Below are 20,389 nucleotides of genomic sequence, written 5' to 3' on the forward strand. Positions count from 1 at the left end.
TCTGGAAAGGCACATACTTTACATTAGTGTTGGTACAGATGATGTATTCAATCTCATCGGAATAGGGATTCTGAAATGTGAAGCTGCTGGTTCTGATCAGCATCCATTCCCGGTTTTTGGTACGAAAACGATACATCACAGACAGGACTTGACCCTTCAGTTTCACAACCTGCAAAACCATTTGGAAAGGTTAATAAAAGGCGATTGCTACCTGCTGTGCAAATGAATAGTAAACAGCAGTAACTGGTGTGTTTTACAACTTGAATTACAGAAAGCTATGGACACAGCAGGGAGATTCTTAATTTGAAGAGAATAAGCAAAATCTGATACATATTTGCAGCTATTTCCTTCAGAATGAAACCCTCACGCTTTGTTGTATGAAATGCCATTTTCCAGCCTGCATATAAGAAGAATACAGATTCAGGACAACCAACAGGTTGTGCTGTTATCCCAACAGGGAAGCTTTCAGAAGGTTTTAATGTGGAACGCTTATCGAGAGATTGACAGAAACCAAACTGAGGATCTTTCAAATGTTTATATGTAAACCATAAACCAAACATTGCAGCTGAAACAAAAGCCCACAAGAAAAAACATTTTGAGGTTGACTACCTGCTTTTCTGCTTGGATACCTAGCTATACAATTCATACATGTGACATACCAAAGCACACATCAGCATCAAAATTTAGGATAACACTTAAGAAAGATGGCTTTTTTTAGAAACCATACACGGTTGTTTTGGTTTTTTTCCCCAAAGGCATTATAAGACCATCTACGATGGCAAAGGGCTAACAGGAAACACTTGCTTCTGGCTTTCAAAACAAGAAAGAGTGAGCCAGTCTTTGAATGGAGAGAACACCAATAAGCCACTGTCCATTTTAATAGTATTAATGAAAACGGAGAGCAAATTCTTTGCTTGGACAGCCTATTTGCTTATGACTAAGAATTTAGATGTCTGGCAATACTCAGTTCAAATTCTGTCTTTGCTAGCTGAAGTTTTGTTGCAGTCAATAGTTGGGCATCAAGTGAGAAGTAAGAAGCAGCCAGCTAAAGAAGTACGCTCAAAACGACGCTTGCACACTGGCACTGTAACTGCATTTTATGCATTATCTAACAATCTTGGTTTAAGTCAGAAGAAAACTTACACGGTTTCAAGTCATTCGGCTGGCACTTACCTGGGCTATCTGTGCTTATTTTTTATTGCTTTTCCACCAAGCTATCTCAGGGGTGCCTCAGGGAAGGAAAGGGATGGTCTACTGCAAATAAATGCCACATCTTGTTGTGGATTCTTAATCCTTATCCACTGGAATTTATTTTTTATTAGCTATCTGCAGCCTGTATTCTCTAAAAGTAGAAAATCCAGTATTTACCCTCTGTCTTGATCGAAAAGCAATTGGATTAGGAAAAATGCTCCAGTCCTGTTTTTTCCAAAGGTCTGCATTTCAAATTGATCAACTGGATACAGGATTAAATGGAAAGAATGCAAATAGAAGACACAAAAAGCTTTAGCAACGCCCAGGAAAGTTCAAAATAATACTGAGGTAAATGCCTTTTGGTTGTTTTTTTTTTTTTAAAAATGCTTTTGTAGTTTGAGTTCAGTGAGCGACATTCCTTTATCAGCAATTTTCTACTACCACACCCAGGGTAAAAAACAAAGAGCTTGTGTAAAAGTGTCCAATCTGAATAGCATCCTACTGGATATCAAATAGCTGTATTCTGGATCCTTTGATACTAAACTCTATTTGTTGATCTTGGCCTTGAGACTATCTTATTCTGACCTGATTTTCCCACCCTGATGAATGAATTTATCTTCCCAAGGAAGTAAAAGCTTTGAGATGGATACTGGCACTTGACCAAAAACTGCAAAACCCTCCCTCCCTTCCTCCCTCCTCTGTTATGCACCAATCTGGTTCTGATACTGTCAGCAAATCAGCCATGTCAAGTTTTCAGAGGGTTTTAGAAAAAAAGAGAGTTTATTGGAAATCACGGTTACCCTTTTAATGAAAAGATTTCTAAGGCAAAACTAACAATAATAAAACAAACTGCAGTGATCTATTGTCCTGAAGTCTGAATTAAGCAAACACTAATTCTGTAATAATATATAAAGCATAGAGATCGCTTGTGGGAAAATCCTGAACTGTCTTAAACAGTGCAGACAAACAAGATAGCACAAAAAATTTCAAAGCTAATGTTTAACCTTTACTTTCTTACATTCTTTGGAAATAAAAACCACCTGGTGCATAGCTTAACTGTTTACTTCAGTCTTTTATTGCATGACTGAAATAACAGCCCCAATCACACTGCTACTGTACTGAACAAAAATATACCGAAAAAGGAATTGCCTACTAAAGAAACAGCACAATATTTTCATAGATTGGACACAGGTCGAGTGAACAGGAACTTTCACTTCTAATCTGCATTTTTTCCTGCTGTCTTTTTGTATGACCTTAAGCAAATCATGTAGGTCCCTGATCCAGCCAATCACTTAGACACATGCCTAATAGTGAGTAGTGACAGTGAAGTCCCCAGCAACTGAGTTCAGGGATACACCAGCAGCCTCCCACCATCTGATCTCACTCTCGGTGAACGCAGTGAGGACCAAGTCATTAACTCGAATGTTAGTTAGTCAGCCCTTCTGAGCCCCAGGCAATCACTTCAGAGACGGATGTTTGACGTGTTATTATCCAGCAGCTCTCTGTCATTGTCTCTTGGATAAATTAGTGGAATCAATCATTTGGGCATTAGTGAAAAACAGCATATGCATTCTTGTGCCACTGATGCAATCAGGCACAAGTTCAGGGAGCTGAACCAGCTGAAAGCTAGTCCCATGCAAAAGCGATTAGTCCCTTAGCTAGCCAACCTGGCAAGTCCATCTGTGCTAGTATCAGGACACTAGGAAAGGTAGGGAGGAGGTCAGGGAGGAGAGAAGAAGTGGAAGTAGGACCTGACTCCTGGTGACAGCTAACCATCAGGTAGGTTTAGCTGCAGCATCAAACCCCCAACCAAGGTGGGGCAGAGAAGATGACTGGATGTGGTGACCTATTTCAAGCATCTAACTCTCACAGGCTCCTGCCTGTGAATCAACATCTTGAATTTAAAAGGTCTTTAGCTGCTGTTTGAACTCAGTCCATTCAAGGGACACTGAAGTGGATGCAGAGTGCTCACATGATCTTTTCTGCTAGCTCAGCAGTGGGGTTGGTAGTCTCCGCTTGAGGGAGGGGGTGGTGAGAAATAGCTCAAGAGTACTGATATCTCAAACACTCTGTAGAGACCATTAACCTCAGTTTCACGATCTATTCTATGGACACAGAGCAGCATTTAGCTGTTTTCCCCAGAGAGGCTTTTCAAGCTCCACTTTTGCATGCCATGCCTGAATAAATAGTTGGCTATACAAATTATTTTAGAAGGTACTTCATATCCACGTTTCACAGATGAAAATACATCTCAGCAACCAATGCAAGGTGGATCAACAAAACTTGGTTGAGCTATATAGGCTGTTGTCAGAAAATCTGGAACGACTGAGATCACCTGAACCTCAGTAATCAGTTAAACATACTACACCACGCTTTCTAGTGCAGTCGGGAAGGTGCTGAAAAGACCAGCAACAAGCAGAAGGCTTGGGGAAAGCTCTCCTACTGTATGTCCTAGATCAATTTGAAACAATAAGCTCTACAACGGAATAAATGCCTTTGATACAGCTGATGTAAACGTGGCCCACTGTAAAAATGAATCCAGATCAGTAACTCTTTCCATACATAGTATTTCTTTTGTTACTTTTGTCTGCATTTCAATTCCTAATAGGGAGAAGGGCCAAATTCTCTATTGATGTAAAGCGGTATAACTCCATTAAAGTATGAAGCATGTAATCTATGCTAGCAGCAAATTTAGGTCATAAATAATCCAGCATTACAGAGGAGTGTAACTACTTTGAAATCAACAGCCCACTTTGGTTACCGCTTAACATAGTGGGATCTACACAGGCATCTCCAAAACAGCTCTAACTGTGCAGTGAACACTCATTTAATTTTTTGTAAAAAGAAAACAAAATTTATAACTACGTGACTTATTCCTGAAAACACAGCAAACAGATGCTGCCGTTTAAACTACCCTTTATGCAGCTTAACTGATTAGTAACTGATCAACAAATTGTTTCGTATCTTGCTACTCCTTCTGTGTAACAGAAAAATACCTTGAAATGAAAAATAAAAGCTACTTCTCTGAACTAAGTAATACATAAATGGCAGAAGAAAAGGAGCAGGATGCAGCACCTGTTGGAAACTCTCCCTCAAATGGCTTTGATCTTCAGGATGGCAGAATTCTAAAATATCTTTCCCCAGAAGATCCTAGAATAAAACATAAAGCTGTGTAAAAAACCCAGACCACAACACAAATCCACGTGCAGATCTGCAAGTGATCCTTGCAGACACTGGATCTACCACCCTTAATGGGAGTACTCAGTTAATCGGGGGTGAATCATACAAACAAGGTTTGTAGGCATCATGTCGCACATTATATTTGTACTGTTGCATAGATACATGTATTTACAAACAAATTTTAAGTGATTTTTTTAATACCTGTGAAACGGTGTCTTGAAAAGACTGACATCCTGTACTACAGTTCATTTTATGGCACTAATTTTTGGAAAAACAGTTATTATAAAGCTACCTAAAATCAAAATAAATGGGAAAAACAAATGAGCAAGTAATTATTTTTGCCTCTAAATTGCAACTGTTAAAGAGTTATCCAAGGGAGATAGTGGTAGTCAGGAGTCCATTTACTATTCTACTCAGTTCTGTGACTAGCCTCCTATTCAGAGGAGTAGATGTAAGCCTAAAGGAAAATAGATGCTATAAATGATGTTTGCTTATTGTTCAATAGATTGGCAGAATTAAAGATCTACAGGACTAAAACTGTCTCAAAGCACTGTTAACTTTCTATCACAGAAATGTCTTCACTGGAAAGCTGTGCAAGGTTTAAAGCATCTTGCTGTTAGAATTCTAATTGGATCTAAAAGGTATAAAAAGATACCCCAAATAACAAAGGGGAAAACTGTAAATTTTACAGAGGCGTGGATGGTAAAGAAAAATGAACAGCGTTTAGCACACGACATACGAATGATCAGCTACAAATACTTCACATTTTGCTGCTTTCGTTTTTAATGCACAAATAGAATCTTCTTCATTAGCTCTAACCAGTCCCCACATTCACAGCGACTCACTGACCTGGGGCTGGTAGCCAATGACGCTGATGCACCTTGGGTCGACGAAGGTGATGACTCCATCAGAGTTGTGCCTAGACAAGAACTCAGTTGGGACCGACATGCCATTCATGTCCATGCACACTGGAGAGCTGGTTACCTACGACCAATGAAGTCCACAGCATTTAGTCCACTGAACAGTCACCTTAAGTCAAATTTGATTACATAGCTAAAGAACAAAATCTGTTGGCAGAGTGCTAATGACTGAAGGAAGTCATAAATAAAACAACAGCACAGATAAATGACACAGAACAGCCTTTAGCCTAGTTTACAGGGCAAATATCTCACCACATGGCACCTACCTAGGCTTAACAGCACAGCAGGAAAACAAATACACCAGAAGTTCCCAAGAAGGAGGGATATAGTAACAATATAAGTACAGCTAGATTCATCTCACTTTGTGGCACCACACTAAAGTTAGGAATCTTGGTTCCTACCTTTGTCAATCAAGAACGAGAGACTTGCAGAGGACAATTCAGTCCACCCATTTTAGGATAGGAAGGTCAATCTCTAGAAGAGGCCAACTCATTATCTGTAGACATATCCAATAGCTCAGACTAAACACTCAACTTTCAGCTGAGATGAACCTCACCTGAAACACCCAGAGAACCTGAACAAAGTTCTCTAGAGGTTGAGGTAGGTGATATTCGGCCAGCAAGTGGCTGCTCATAATGAAAAAACACAGTCCTCCTATAAATGCTCCTCAAATCTCATCAGAGAGAATGATGTATTTCCAGCTCTCTGCCTGAAACCTGTGCAATCAGGCCACTTCATATCCATTCATTCCTACTGGGGCTACAAATGAGACCATTGTTTTTCTTACAACTTCCAGAGCTATCTCTGTTAACAAGGTCCCAATGCAAAAAGAGCAAAATCTCATTTTTTTGCTGTCTTGAAGCAGATTAGCCAGTTAACCGTATGCCAGATTGCAATTTGCTGTTACAGAAGAGTTTTTAGTTTGTGCACCTTGACTCCTTTGTGATTAAACCCATCCACAGAGCCTCCTCTTGCCCTCCCTCACATACCCTGGTGGCTCTTCTAACGTAACAGATGTTTTGACACTCCACACGTTACTAATGTGATTTTCTCGGAAATCATCTTTCTTTGGCAGCTGTAACATATGAATCCCCGTAAATTCCTTCTCTCCATTACTGGAATGTATTACCCTTTATTATAAAAGCATGATTAACCTAAAAAACATCATGCAATACTTCTGTAGCTCTGCCATCGCAATGGAGACACGCTCTGCAGAAGCTCTAACACTTGCAGTAATGTGCAGGCTGTTCACCTCAAATAAGACGGGTTTGGCACCTGTGCTCTAATGAAAGGGTCATTCTACCTTGTAAGAAGGAGCGATGCCATCCTAGCAGATGGCAGCGAGCACGGGCCAACAGGAGATCATGCAGGAGGCTCAAACACGTTCACCCATGGCAGAATTCCCAGACTGGGAAGATAAAAATTAGTCTCCCTGCTGCGGTGAAGGAGACTCACCGCGACTGCTCTAGCTCCTGTTCAGAACTCTTGTCAGCAATGGACAAAGGAAGAAAATGTAAAACGTCAGTTGCAACTGTCTGGACAAAAAGGAAGTAAAATTTTATTCTCACAGTTCCCTCGGCTGTCTGAATCATCACATCTGAATGCATGCTACGGTACACACTGAGAATAAAGCTATTATTTGTGAAGTGCCTCTTGCTGCCTTATCTTTACCATTTTCAGAATAACTCCTGCAATCGCAGTTTCTCAAGTAGTTGATCAGCCAGAGAGAGAGAAGAATGAAAGAATAGCAAGCAGCATATCACTGGCTTTGGGAGCCACTTTAACCTACCATCTGCAGCACCTGTACTCCCACATTTCTCACAATCTAGAATATCCCAGCCCTATGCACCCTAGAGAACAGCAGGTCTCTACATGCTCATGCTCCAGGAGCACCTTTGCCGCTGTTGTTGGGTTAAATACACATAATGCACCAAAATCACATTTTCATTTTGCTCTGTTGACATGTTCTAAACAAGTCCTGCCCACGGCAGGGGGGCTGGAACTAGATGATCTTTAAGGTCCCTTCCAACCCAAACCATTCTGTGATTCTGTAAGTCACTGGCTGCACACCGACATCAAGGCGCTTCGTATTTTGTAGTATTTTTAGAAGTTACAGTCTAGTACCAGAACTTCGTGCAAATCTTTTACAACTAAACCACAACACCGATTACGCTTTCAGAAGTAGTTTGTATAAGGAAAGACTGGCATTACCTGAAGCCTTCCTATTGCCACGAGGCAATATTTACTACCTTGTCCCACATCAGCGTCCTCTTCTGGTATAGTCATTCCTAAAGTAAATGATAACAAATACTGTTATTATTAGTAAATTGGGATGAGCAGAGACGTTGCTGGCCTGGTTCTATATTCCAGATGCTCTAAATCATACAAAATAACTTTATTGCTTTATTAATGCATTATCTCTGGGTTCAGACCAGATGATCTTTCTCAGTCATGCTCGAACTTACATACCTCACATGCATATACAGTACCCACATCAGCTATTTTGGCTGCCGAAGACAAAGCAGATACAAAAATTCCCCTATACACCGAGATGGACAATAACATTTCCACGACTACTTCTCCACAGCATGTTACCGGAACCACGTGGTCACTTAATACATTCAGTGAATGCGCACTATGTTTAGTTTTCTTTGTGAATAATATATTATAATGAGCCTTAAAAACACAGCACAGCCTAGATCTTTCATTAACTTCGTGCTCATATTTAACAGCTGGTTTTACTTTTTTCTATAATGGACTAAATCTGGGTCATTACGTTGAAAGACTGAAAAAATGTGGATGCTTTGCTAACAGTGCTTGTTTCAGTTGTGTAACAGGAGTAACTATTATAAACACAGGAATAATTTCAAAACATACATGTGTACTGATTTCCATCTCAGTGTTTGTGTCACAAATAGGAATGTTCAGATTAGCTCTGTTTACTTGCTAGTTGGCTAGGCCTTTAGTTAAGGCTGTTTCCCAACTCCAGTTTTGAGATACCAATTTCCTATGAAGCACTTAAAAAAACCATCTTCCAAGAGTGACACTGCTGACTTATTTTAAGTGATTTGTAAACTCTTTCACAAGGCTTTTCAAGGAACTCAGTCACAACAGGCAGTGAATCATTTAAGAGGCACTTTAAAGCATTAATGAAATTAATGGCAAAGCAGCTACCAATTATGAAACAACAGCCACTTTATTTTCAAAATTTGTAATTCCCAATGTAAGTCAATCTTTGGACCGTGCAGAGGATGACAGCATACAACTTTCTTAAATGATGCCTCTGAAAAATGACTGTAAATGCTGCTGAGTGAACCGAAGCAGTCTCTGAAGGAAGTTATTTTGTATCAAAATAACTGAATCTTATCTGACAATCAGTTTCTAAATAGCACTCTACAGGGATTTTTCAGTTCCCATTGAGCTATATAATAAAATAAAATACACAAAGTATGAAAGAAAAAACCCCATATTTTTGTATAATATATTCAAACTTTATTTGCAATGGAATTCACAATTTTGGGGGCCTAACTTCATTTGCAGCCCCCGACAGATAACTAGGATTTTATCAGGGGATCTCGAGAGCTTTACAAAGAAGGCACATTACTGGCCCTTCTAACAAGTGGGAAATTGAGGCGCAGTATGAATTTCAGCATCACACACTACATGAGGTGGGCAAACCCCCCTTGTCTTCCACACAATGATCTTACTATCCAGAGATACAAATTTGGCCCTAAATTAACTCCTTAGCTTCTAAACCTATGTGATATCCCTCGCCAAATGCCGGGATACTCCTCTGAAATGTTTTCTTAGAAGCCGTACAAGAAGATCAAGGTGGCAGTATGTGATCTTACAAGTACATTTTAAGAAATCAATCATTAAACACGTAAGTTAAAAATAACATTGGAAGGAATTGACATGTTATTTTTCAATTAAACATTATTTTGTGCTTCCTATAAAGGTCCCTCTGTGGGTTACCTCTAGGGACCCAAACTTCCACTCGAGATCCTAACAAAGGTCCCTCTGTGGGTTACTAGGGACCCAAACTTCCACTCGAGATCCTTCACCTGATTTAGAACATCCTTGAAGACAACCTGCATTTACCCTCCCCGTGGGACTGTTCTGCACTGCCTGCAGTTTATCAGTTCATCCTTCAAGCAGTTAAATTACAAAGCATTGTTTTGGTATTTCACACACCGCTATTCCGGTCTCTTTTCTGTTACACACCAGGCAAACTACAAACAAGAGCCCAAACACAAATAAGTCCCATGCTCTGAGACACCAGCATACCACAGAGAGCATAAACCACTGACATGAAACTACAGTGAAGAGGTTCATATTACAGAAGTATTTTGTTTTCCTTCCTTGCTGTGTTTACAGTTATTTCTTCAATACAAGACTTGGTAATTAGCTAATGACAGCTCCAATAGGCAAAGAAACTGAATTTGGCTGCCTCTTGAGAAAAAGAGAGAAAACTACCCTGAAAAAGCAGCAGCAAACGTATCCACTCAAAATTGTGTCCACTTTAGACAAAATTTTGGCAGACACATGGCTGCTATCTGCTCACATACACGTGTTAAACCACGACAGGTGCCTGGAAGGGTGAGCTCCCAAAACTAAACTTAGACTCCTCCACACGAGCAATTTTAATTTTAAATAGGTAGAAAATGGTTAACGGAGAATTATGTGCGGTTTGCAGGGGATGATAACTGGAATTCAGCAGTTTCACCTTACAAAGCGGTGACTAGAGGTGTGAACTGAGAGCAGGACAAATTAAATGATGCAGCAGTTTAGGATGGAACATGAGGATGCTGACTCTGCTGCAAAAGAAATGCAGCAGTGTACAAAAAGAACCACGGGAGGAAAGAAAGCACCGGAGCAACAGAAGAGTTGACCCAACACTTTGGCTGGAAGACGGCAGCGGGGACTGCATCCCTCCGGGAGATGGATGAGGAGTCTCTCACTCCGCAGCCCTGAACTCCGCACCAGGGCAAACCTGCAAGTTCAACTGTCAGCCGAAAGAACAAACATTTTAAAAGCTGGTGCCTGAAGCAATCACGGTTACATTCAGACAGCTCGGTACAGGTGGTCTGATTTCAAAGATGGTGAGTGATTCTAGCTCCTACCACCTTCAGAGGATTTTCTTGGTGGATGCCTGGTACTTCTGAGAATTAGGCCGCTTAAACATAGGGTGTTTACAAAGTGCTGTTTTAAGGAAATAATTCTAGGCATTCTCACTGGATAACCTTAACCAAAAGGTCCCTTTAAAATGGAGTTTTCCATTTGAGAAGGACAAATTTAAAGCTTTAAAGTCAAAGCTTTTTGACTTCAAAAGCTTTTTCAATGGTTTCCTTAGTGGCACAGTGTATTGCAGAGAACAGCACAGATACTCAGCTGGACGGCTTCCACTTCGCATAATCTTTTTTCTGCAGTTTTCAACAACGCTTTCCTTTTTAGGAACTTGGTCCATGCTTGCTACTGCCCAAATAAACTCAAAGCAACATAAGCAAGCTCCAAAATTAAACCTAGCTAAAAAACACCATTTCTGATGTCACTCTGTTGGCAAGGGAGGCTGTTGTTCTAATTTTCACACCACCACCCCCCTTTTTTTTTTTTTCCCCTCAAGATGGATTACATTTGGTCTGTATAACACACTGGAAAATGGATTAGTTGGGTTATCCCACAAGACAAGCTATGAAAAAAACCCAGTCTGCCTGGAATTAATCAATACGTGACCCAGTGAATTGCTAACCCTTCCCTGAAAGTGCCTAGAGTAATTGTCAAAATGACCGTCCGCTCGTCTGCAGCGTAGGTGCTAGTACTGACAGCATTCCATAGAGGGAAATTGGTTTCTTTACTCTCTCGCTGATAGTTCCAAAGTTTCAACTGTGGGTGAGCTTATATATGAGATGCATTGGTGGAGAGATTTACTTTTGCTTTAGCATACTTCCTATTGGACATACTCCAAGACGGACAGGTAAATAAAGATATGTGTACTGCACTTAATACCGGTTTGTCCAGCTCTTAACATAATGTAATATTGCTCCTTAGCACCACTAAGTACCATCAGTATCTCCAAAAAAAGTTGCAAAAGCCGCCAGGAAAGCAGCCATGAAACTGATCTTTAGGAGGCATCCACAAAATAAACATACATTAGTTATTCACATTCTTCAGGTGTAACCCTGAGAAAGGCTTTATTTCTCAACACCAAATATATGCTCCTCTTGAATAATAAACATAGTGCTACGCTTGTTCAAGTTAATACCAACAATTTGCAAAGCTAAGCCTGCAACTGAGCATCACAGAATGCTGTGCCGTTAGAGGTTGTATTTAATTTCCAAGTGTCCTTTATGCCAGCAAACACTTCCCCACAGGGTAACAGCATGCGTTTGTGTGGACATAAGGAACTTTTTAGTTTTCCCAATGAGCTTCCAGTTGGCTCTAACAACTGAACAGCTTCATTTTCTGCCTTCTTCCTCTATCCTTCTGCCCCGTATTTTCTGCGACACACGGAACAGTGTTAGTGGATTTGTGGTTTTACTTCACTACACTAAAAAATAAATTATTTATGAGTCTTTAGAAGGACATAATTTAAGTGTCCAGTGGTCACTAGCAATCCCCTGTTAATGCCTATCTCCATCAGAACCATTTTGGATAGTTACACGCCTGTGCATCAAACTGCACTGTGTGACGTTATCTCCCATACACAACTATGGAAAAAGGCTTTCACAAAAAAAGGCTGTGGATGTTTACAGCACACCAAGGAAAAATCTCGTGAAAAATTCTGGCAAAACCGGAATTATCCTTTTTTATGTAAAAAAAAAAAAAGCCTTAAAAATTACAGCACTGCAAAGAATATTCGAGCAACTGTTTTGTTTTGTATTGGAAGAGGGAGTACTTTGCACAAACGTCCAGATTCTGGCCAAAACTTTAAAATAACCTAACAGCTTTGGCATGCTGTGGTTAAGACATTACCGTAAGTCTGACTTGGAAGACTAAAATGTTTCTTTTTTAAGATTAAAAACTAAGGAGAAAAAAAAGATTTCAACATTATTTGAATTTAATTTTATTCTGGGACTTTTTATTTGAAGTTTTCGAAATAAGTATCTATCTAGGCCTTTTCTTCACTATGTGTTTTTCTGCAGGTCCTGGCTTTGATTTACAGAAAACTAGCAACATCCTGACAGACTCTACCTTCTCTCTCCACCAAATATTTTCCATCAATTGTTATGGCATGAAAAAAACCTATTAGGAAAATATCATATGGACCACATAAGATTCATTTCCTTCCAGGAATGAGATGCTCAGAGGGGAAAAAAATAGAAGAAAAGCAAATGCTTGCTTAAGTTGAAACTGAATGATCAGAAGGTCAGCATTTCTCAGTTTTGTGAGTGGTTATGAACTTGAAGCATTATCTAGGCTAAGAATCACAAGCTGCTTCACTGGGAACAGGGGGACAAAGGCTGGAATTGGTGCTCAGCCAGTTTCAAACACGGGGTCCTTTTACCTCATTCAAAATAATCCAACACTGCGCTGTCATTATTTAATCTAGCATACACTCCACGTAAGAAATGAACAACGTAACTGGTTGGAACGTTGATCTGGAATATCTGACTCCTTTTTCCTTTGACTTCTACACAAATTTTACCCCAATTACAACATATAGTTTATGGGGATATAAGCGTGTAGGTATCATATGCCGGGTTTTGTACTTGAGCTTAGTTTTACCCTTCTCTTGCAGGCACAATGGAGGAAAATAAACGGACCGTTAATAAACCCAGCCTGAACGAATGCGCTCCTGAAAGTGGCTCGGTCTTCTCTCTGTGTCCCACTCACTCAGAGGCAAACACGCTGTATTAAGGGAACAGCCAAACAGCTCATTTTCCAGGGGAACACAGAGAGAGCTCAGGCTGCAGCACTCCTGGGTCTGCTTTGTTGGGAAACATGGGAGAGGCAGGCGCTGCCTGCGGGTCCTGCATGCTCCGAGCTCAGTTCTGTGTGGAGGATGAGGCACGATGCTTCCTCTGCTTTCTCTCTCATTTCTCAGTGAAAAAGGGCCGTCTGCCAGTAAGCGAGCCTTCCTGCTTCATTATGGATAAGGGGGGCAAAAAAAAAAGTCAGGTTAGGTGTGCAAACTGATTTCATACTGACCACAGACCTGAGCCATAACAGAATTTGCTTTCTACTTTAGAGCTGTGGGAAAAAAAAACCAGTCCTTAAAATATGCCACCATACTGATGCCAACTGTCATTTGTTTTCACCTGCTTAAAGTATTTGAATTACTTAACAGATTTAGCATAGACTACTCACAGCAGCAGTGTTGTCAAACCTGACAGTCTATCACACTAATAATGATCACAGTTCATGTCTTGATATTTCTGTATCAATACTGATTGTGTTATACTCAGTGTGGGGCTAACAAAAATCAACACATTGGCCACAGACAATGCAATACAACCCAGAAAGAGAAAATACCAGGTGCTAAACAAATTAGATTAAGTACAGATTAAGTGCATTTGCTAAATATTTGTTATTTTCTTTATGAAAGTATGTTTTACGTGTTGTATATTACTTGTATAACGCATGTGCCACATTGCATGCTCTGAAACAAAAGGATATGGAGTTTATATTAGAATGTCCACTTGGCAATTGAAAAATAAATGAAAATGGTCCTTTCCGTAGCTGAATTTTTAAACAGCTGCAATTTAGCACAAACCCATTTATTCCCAAGAATCCAGAGAGGATGCAAAAGCCAGGGGCTCGCTACTCTCTAGCTGATTTGAGCAGAAGTGATTCTATTACGGGGTAGAAAAGCCTTAGCAAATTCAATTACTGCTGCAGTTATTTCATTTGCTTTGCAGATTATGGTTGAATTACCATTGGAAATGAGAACAAAAGCAGTGACGACGCCACTTATTTACCCAAACGTATTGAGGACCAATTCAGCTCATGGACATTCCCATTCAACTCCGAAAGTCAATGGATACACGACAATCACCAACACAAAGTGGGGAAGACTGGGAGGGCAAATAAACGCTCACGAAAGAGGCCTCGATTCAGTACTATATGCCCTGAAAAAGGCACTCAGGCATGACTATGATGAGTAACAATTTGGATGGCAACATAAAAGACCACTGAAATTCCACGTAAGGCTGTCAAAATCTAGAACATCCCTCAGGATTGTGCTATAGTTTGGAGGCATTAACATTGTGGAGGCGCGCTGGAATATCATAAGGGAGCACCATGTGATTTTGAGGAGTGGAGTAATAGAAATGGGATGAAATTCAACATTACTAAATGCATAAGCATGCACTTGGGGACTAATAAGTCATAAACTACAGCAACAGAAATGGGATGAAACTTCGTATTACTAATTGAAAGATCACACAGTTCAAAGCTATTTTTGCTATGAACTGGAGGATCTTGAGTTGACAACTGAGAAAAAGGCAGCCTGATATGTATATTAGGTGATTAAGGATGCCAGCAGGATGCACCACACAAAAGAAGTATGCCATACCATATACTGCCAGTCAAGATAGGAAATACCATTTTCATTATATATCACTACATTCTCATCTGGACAAGAGTGTAGAGTTCTGGTGACCCACATTTTGAAAAGTTAAGTGAAAATATGAACAAGCGCAGAGAAAAGACGCAAGGGTAAAGAAAAGAGAATGCATTGTGAGAGTGGAGACTAGAAGTGGGCTGGTTTAACTTTGCAAAGTCAAGGCTGACAGGATATGACCTCCTTCTGGAAACGCACCAGAACACTGGAGACACACAAAGCAGGAAAACTTCTGCCTGATCTTCAGTGCAATATAGTCTAAGAATACACTGGCATAAACTTCCCATAAACTAATGAGGACTGGAAATTAGAGAGGTTGCTAAGCATGGGAGAGCAGTGAGGTTTTGGAAGAGCTGGAGACGGGGAAAACACCTCACTAACGTAAACTGGAGCTTACAACGTGATACCTGGCAACGGGGCACTCAAAGATCCAGAAGATCCTTTTCATCCCATGCTCCTGCAGTGCAGTGCCTGCTCCCCTGCAGAAATGGCAACTGCAAGTCATATACTGCTGACATAACCTAGCACTGACATGAGTTCATACATTTGCAGCTCTGCATCAGCAACATACACCCCTAAAGGGTTAGATCTCTTTAAATATCCCATAACATGCAGCAAGCTTTTCATTCAAGCTAAGCAAGGAGCTAAATCAAATCTCATTTGACCTGCACGTTTCTGAAGAGACGTCCCGTATATCAAGACTGAATTCAATTATGTTTGGAATTACCAATAGAAAAGTTAATCTCTTTGTGGAAGAAAACAAAAAAACCCTTTCATTTTCATAGAGCAATTTACACACACTGCACTCTCACTCTTTTGAGACAGAAATTAAATTGAAACATTTTGACTCCTACAGCACACTGAAGTATATTAAATCCTATTAGCAACAAGAGGGGAGGTTTTCCTCTTCTGCCAAAACTGCAATTCAGCAGGAAATGACAAGGAGTTCACATCCGCATGCTGGTGTCTGCACACCACCGTACAGACTTGGTGCAAACCACCTCTCAGTATTCATAATCCCCAAATAAATGTGATTTATGCTTGTGGCATACGACCGCAAAAGGGCAGGACAACCCACGGTTTGATTCAGGCCAGCAGGCGCTGTCATATTGCAAACAGCCTCTTCAACTACTGCAAATGCCAAGGTCAGCTAATCCAGTTCGTGACGATGTCTGGATGAGCTCCACCGTCTCCTCTTTGAATTTTTCAAAGGTAAATATTCCCATATGTAATACTGAGTTACAGTAGGTAAAGGTTTTTCTCTGCAGTTCAAAGCAATGTGCCAAGACTTGTTTCCCAGAAAAACAGCCTCAAAACAGAACTTATCACAAAGCCTGAACATTCTCCACTAATACCACCACTTTGAAGTGAGGACCTATGCACCCAAATTGAAATTACACATTTTCATACATAGGTGCTTGCAACTCAGTACTTAAATATAAAAGCACTAGTTGGTGTTTTCTAGAGGTACAAATGCTTTGTGTTTACCTTCTTAAAATCGGGCCATTTTTATGTCGGTTTACCAGATTGAAAACTTTCGGCCCCAGCTCCTGTAACCCCACATTACCAACAACTCCACCACTCTCTGTGCCCATGAAATTGAGAAGGGTTTCACACGGAAAAACGGGGAGGCCCTGAGTGAGTAACAACAGCCCGTTCCTTGATATCAAAAGCTTCTCAATATGAGACTGAATGGGTTACCCCACTGAAATTCAGCCTGGTTCTGTGCCAGCAAAGGATCCTGAGCCAGGTTTTCAACTGTCTTGCAGGTAGCGCAGTACACACCGCCTTCAAATGAGAGAGGTACACACCTGCTGGTGGCCAAGCCTTGATATAGCCAGTGCAATGGACAACAGCATACTGTGCTTCGCCTTCTTTTACTGGGCCGAGGCCATTCCTAAATGAAAAGGAAACACAAAAATATCATGTTGATTGACATGCAGAATAGCTCTATGTTTTTAAACTATGACTACTGATGATTTACTGTAAGTTATGTTAGAAACAACCAACCGTCAACCTAGAGTTCTGTACAATGTCAGCCCCATCACAATGCTATTCAAGCTGTACCTGTTTTCTGTAATATTTCTCTGAGAAAGATACTGAAGCTTATTTCAGAGATGGAGCTGGTTAAGACAAAGAAGTTGAGTGACTTGCGCAAGGTTTGCAAAAAGATCCAGTGATTCCACCACAGTTGAATTTAGGGGCGAGTTCTCCTCTCCTGAGACCCAGTGCTATTTTACGCTGTGTGCTAATCCAGATGTTTGTCCAGGTAGTACTCCCTGAGTGAGCATTAGCCCAGTGCAAAATGAGAGTGCTTATGGCAACTAATTGTTGTGATAAATTAAGTAATAGTACCTGTATCTTTTTCTCATGGTGGTTATTCTGTTCAGAGGTAAATGATCCAGCGGAGCATTTCCACACCTAAAAGTAAATTCATATTTGAAATGGCTCAAAAATGAATATAAACACCCAAGATGAAAATGCATTTTAAGATCTTTATTAGTATATATAAGTAGACAATAATGGATATCTACTTCTGACAGAAAGTCCCAGATTCATGTTTTCTTAGAACTTGCTGCTTCCACAGGCTGAGCTTTTTGGGTGTGCTACAAATATTTACTTTATAAAGAAAAACATTTCTACAAATCTACAAAAAGATTCCCTCCCGCCCCCCCAAACCTAAAGACTATTTGAAATAGATATTCCAAGAGTGGCTAAAGAATAGATACACTTCAAAATACTATATAACAAGGGGAAAACTAGAGAAGAATATAAGCCAGGCATAAATAAGGCCCCCAAATATCTACACAAAACAATCTCAGTGTTCCAGTAGCTCCCCTGGACAGAGCATTTCTACTGCCATACACCAGCTACAGTGTTAGCAGATATTAATCTAATGTTTGCAAGAACGGACTATTTACACTGTCAAGTAACTTTGTTTAACACTTGTTCATGTATATTTTGTGATATTCCTAACTATGCTTAACTGTATAATTTTAACAATCCATTTGAAGCTAAGTAAACAGTTTGAAGGGTAAAACCAGTTCATTTTCAATGGAAAAAAGAACAATAACAATGAAAGAAGTAATCACAAGGAAAGTTCACATTATTTGAGGCTCATTCTTCCCACAAGGTTTTTTTTAATTATTTTTTTTTCTTTTTTTTTTTTTTTTTTTTAATACCAGTAACATACCAGTCACTACCAAGGAGAAGGAATGAACAATTAAAATAAGATTTAGAATTACAAAAACAATGGGGCTACTGGCATGTATAAAATTACTCTCACGCACTGGAGTTTACAGAATCAGGGTGCTAGGAAATAACTGCAATCTGAAATGTTGTTTTAAAAGCTGGGGAATAACTGTAAACAGGACATTAGGCCTAGTTTTCTTTGCACAAAAAAGTCTTCCTCACATGACCACTACGTGCAGCTTGGAGGAAGAGAAAGCAATGTTCCAAGTGTGTCTCTGTCAGGCTGTATTTCTTTCCCCCCAGTTAAGGGGGGAAAAGGAGCTACAGCTTTGAGGTCTAATTTTGCAGGTATGAAGTATATAAACCCCTTACAAAGGCACCCAAGAGCCATACATTCAGTTTCCTCACATGACTGGAAGAATCCCACCACATAACCGAAGTACAGGGAGTTTTAATGTGTCAAGTATTTTGCTTTGCGTGTTTCATTCCGTAACAAATTTTGCATCATCTGTTTTCAACACGTATATTGGATATAGGCTGCAGATGCAATTATGTACTTTCCCCCCCTAACCACACAGAGAGAAATTTATTGCAATAGCAACAGGCATTTTATCCCATTAGCACCACAACAGAAGTGCCCACAAGCCCCAGTCAGAAGCACTGGGCAGGCAGATCTCTTTAAAGAAGCCCAAGCAATGCAGGAGAAGCTGGAAAATTGCAAAATAAAACCCCTCTAACAATTACTCATTTATCTAGCATCAACCAGCTGACATTTGGTTAATTCATACCAGGCTTAGGTTAATTCCTCATAGCTGGCAAGTTTGCAACTGAATTTCTGTTTGTCTTCAAGATTCTTTTAATATTATTGGTTTGCTGAAAAAATACAGAGTTGGGCTTTCATTACACTTGCGAAAGCTTTGCTCCCAAAGTATTGATTCGAATAATTTGACTCTAAGAGACAATGGCTTACATTCCAGGGGTGAAGTTGTCATGAAGTTCTCTGGGGAAAGCATCCTACACCCCACACTGATAAAAATAACTGCAACACAGGAATGAGGTGCTGTTTTGTCATTAATCATAAAGGAAGACAGGTTTCAGTTTTACTCCAGTTCCAAAAGCAAGCATTCTGGAAATGCTTAATGGGAGTATGTCATTACAGCTTCGTTTTTTAAGCAAGGTCAAATTAGTGTAACAAAATGTCTGAAGTCTAAGCTGAGACGGGACTGGAACCATCACAGGAATACAAGGTAAATGTGTACCTCATCCGGCAAATGAAAGAGCGCCTTGATCCCATGCACATTCTCATTGAGGACTGCTGACCCTCTTTCTTTACTGTTCCAGTCTTCAAGTCGAGGATTCGTCCTAGAAAAGCCAGGGAGAGCAACTGATGTTCAGTACATAAATTTAATTCCATTTACTACAAAGTACGATGACAGTAAGTTCATAAGCTAAATGCCATTAGGGGAAAAAAAACTAAGAAAAAATCTTGATCCTGGTCTCACATAGGTTATGTGCTGGCTTAACTAATGATTTCAGCGAAGCTGACTGAGTCACAACAGTGATGGCTCTTTTCCTCGGTTGGCCCAAGACCAACTTCCAAGGCAGGGTCAAATGTCTGGAGGCAGAGGAGACAATGACAGCAAGCATAGCTTTTTGACTTGATCTGCTCGCTCCACTCTTTACCAGAACTGCGGATAAAGCAACATGCATCATTTCCCTGACAGCTGGTCTTCTTTTCCTGTGCTCTTGTGTCTATCCAAAACGCTCTCACCATAACACCACCTCACATATCCAGGGCTGCAGTGATGGTGAGGAATACATACGACTAAGCTTTTCTCCTTGGTGATGAGATACAGGACATGTCACAGCACCACTTGTGGTGGGGCCCTTTCAGAGTTGATAAAAAACTGACGTGTCAGCTTATTTTTAAAGTTAATTTTCAGCCAGATAAGTGAGGTGATCTGACTCACCGCACGGCAACAAGAGTCTATGCAAGGTCCATGGCCGAACCCTGCTGATCACCATAAGCTGACTACAAACCTCAGAACCTCACTCCACAGACACAGCATTGAAAAGGGATGACAGCAACCAAGTCATCTCAAGAGAGGACAGGACGGAGGGAGCACTGAGCTGATGCTCCTACAGTAAGTTGGGGGAAGTCTTTATTAAAAAACAAAGGTAGCAAGGCGGTAACAGATTAATCTTTCCATTCTCCTGATACAAAACAGAAGGCAGTGACTACTGCAGATAGGTTCAGATCAGCGATGGCAGGGTACAGGGTATCACCTAGAATCCTATTGTTTATCACCAAAGAACTAATAGAATGGACTTTTGCATCTACAGC

General features: G+C 40.3%; 1 protein-coding gene across 1 annotated transcript in view; it reads right to left on the reverse strand.

The window, feature by feature from the left end:
- ARNT2 (aryl hydrocarbon receptor nuclear translocator 2) overlaps positions 1-20,389 on the reverse strand; it is an 81,140-nt gene that overhangs the window by 26,118 nt on the left and 34,633 nt on the right. Inside the window, exons 5-11 of the mRNA XM_019471328.1 lie at positions 19,305-19,407; positions 17,209-17,274; positions 16,665-16,750; positions 7,503-7,579; positions 5,221-5,355; positions 4,267-4,341; positions 18-169 (exon numbers count right to left, since the gene is read on the reverse strand). Coding sequence (XP_019326873.1) covers positions 18-169; positions 4,267-4,341; positions 5,221-5,355; positions 7,503-7,579; positions 16,665-16,750; positions 17,209-17,274; positions 19,305-19,407 — 694 coding nt within the window. The remainder of the gene's footprint in view (positions 1-17; positions 170-4,266; positions 4,342-5,220; positions 5,356-7,502; positions 7,580-16,664; positions 16,751-17,208; positions 17,275-19,304; positions 19,408-20,389) is intronic.

Source organism: Aptenodytes forsteri, unplaced genomic scaffold (genome assembly GCF_000699145.1).
Source record: "Aptenodytes forsteri isolate BGI_AS27 unplaced genomic scaffold, ASM69914v1 Scaffold1, whole genome shotgun sequence".
NCBI lineage: Eukaryota > Metazoa > Chordata > Aves > Sphenisciformes > Spheniscidae > Aptenodytes > Aptenodytes forsteri.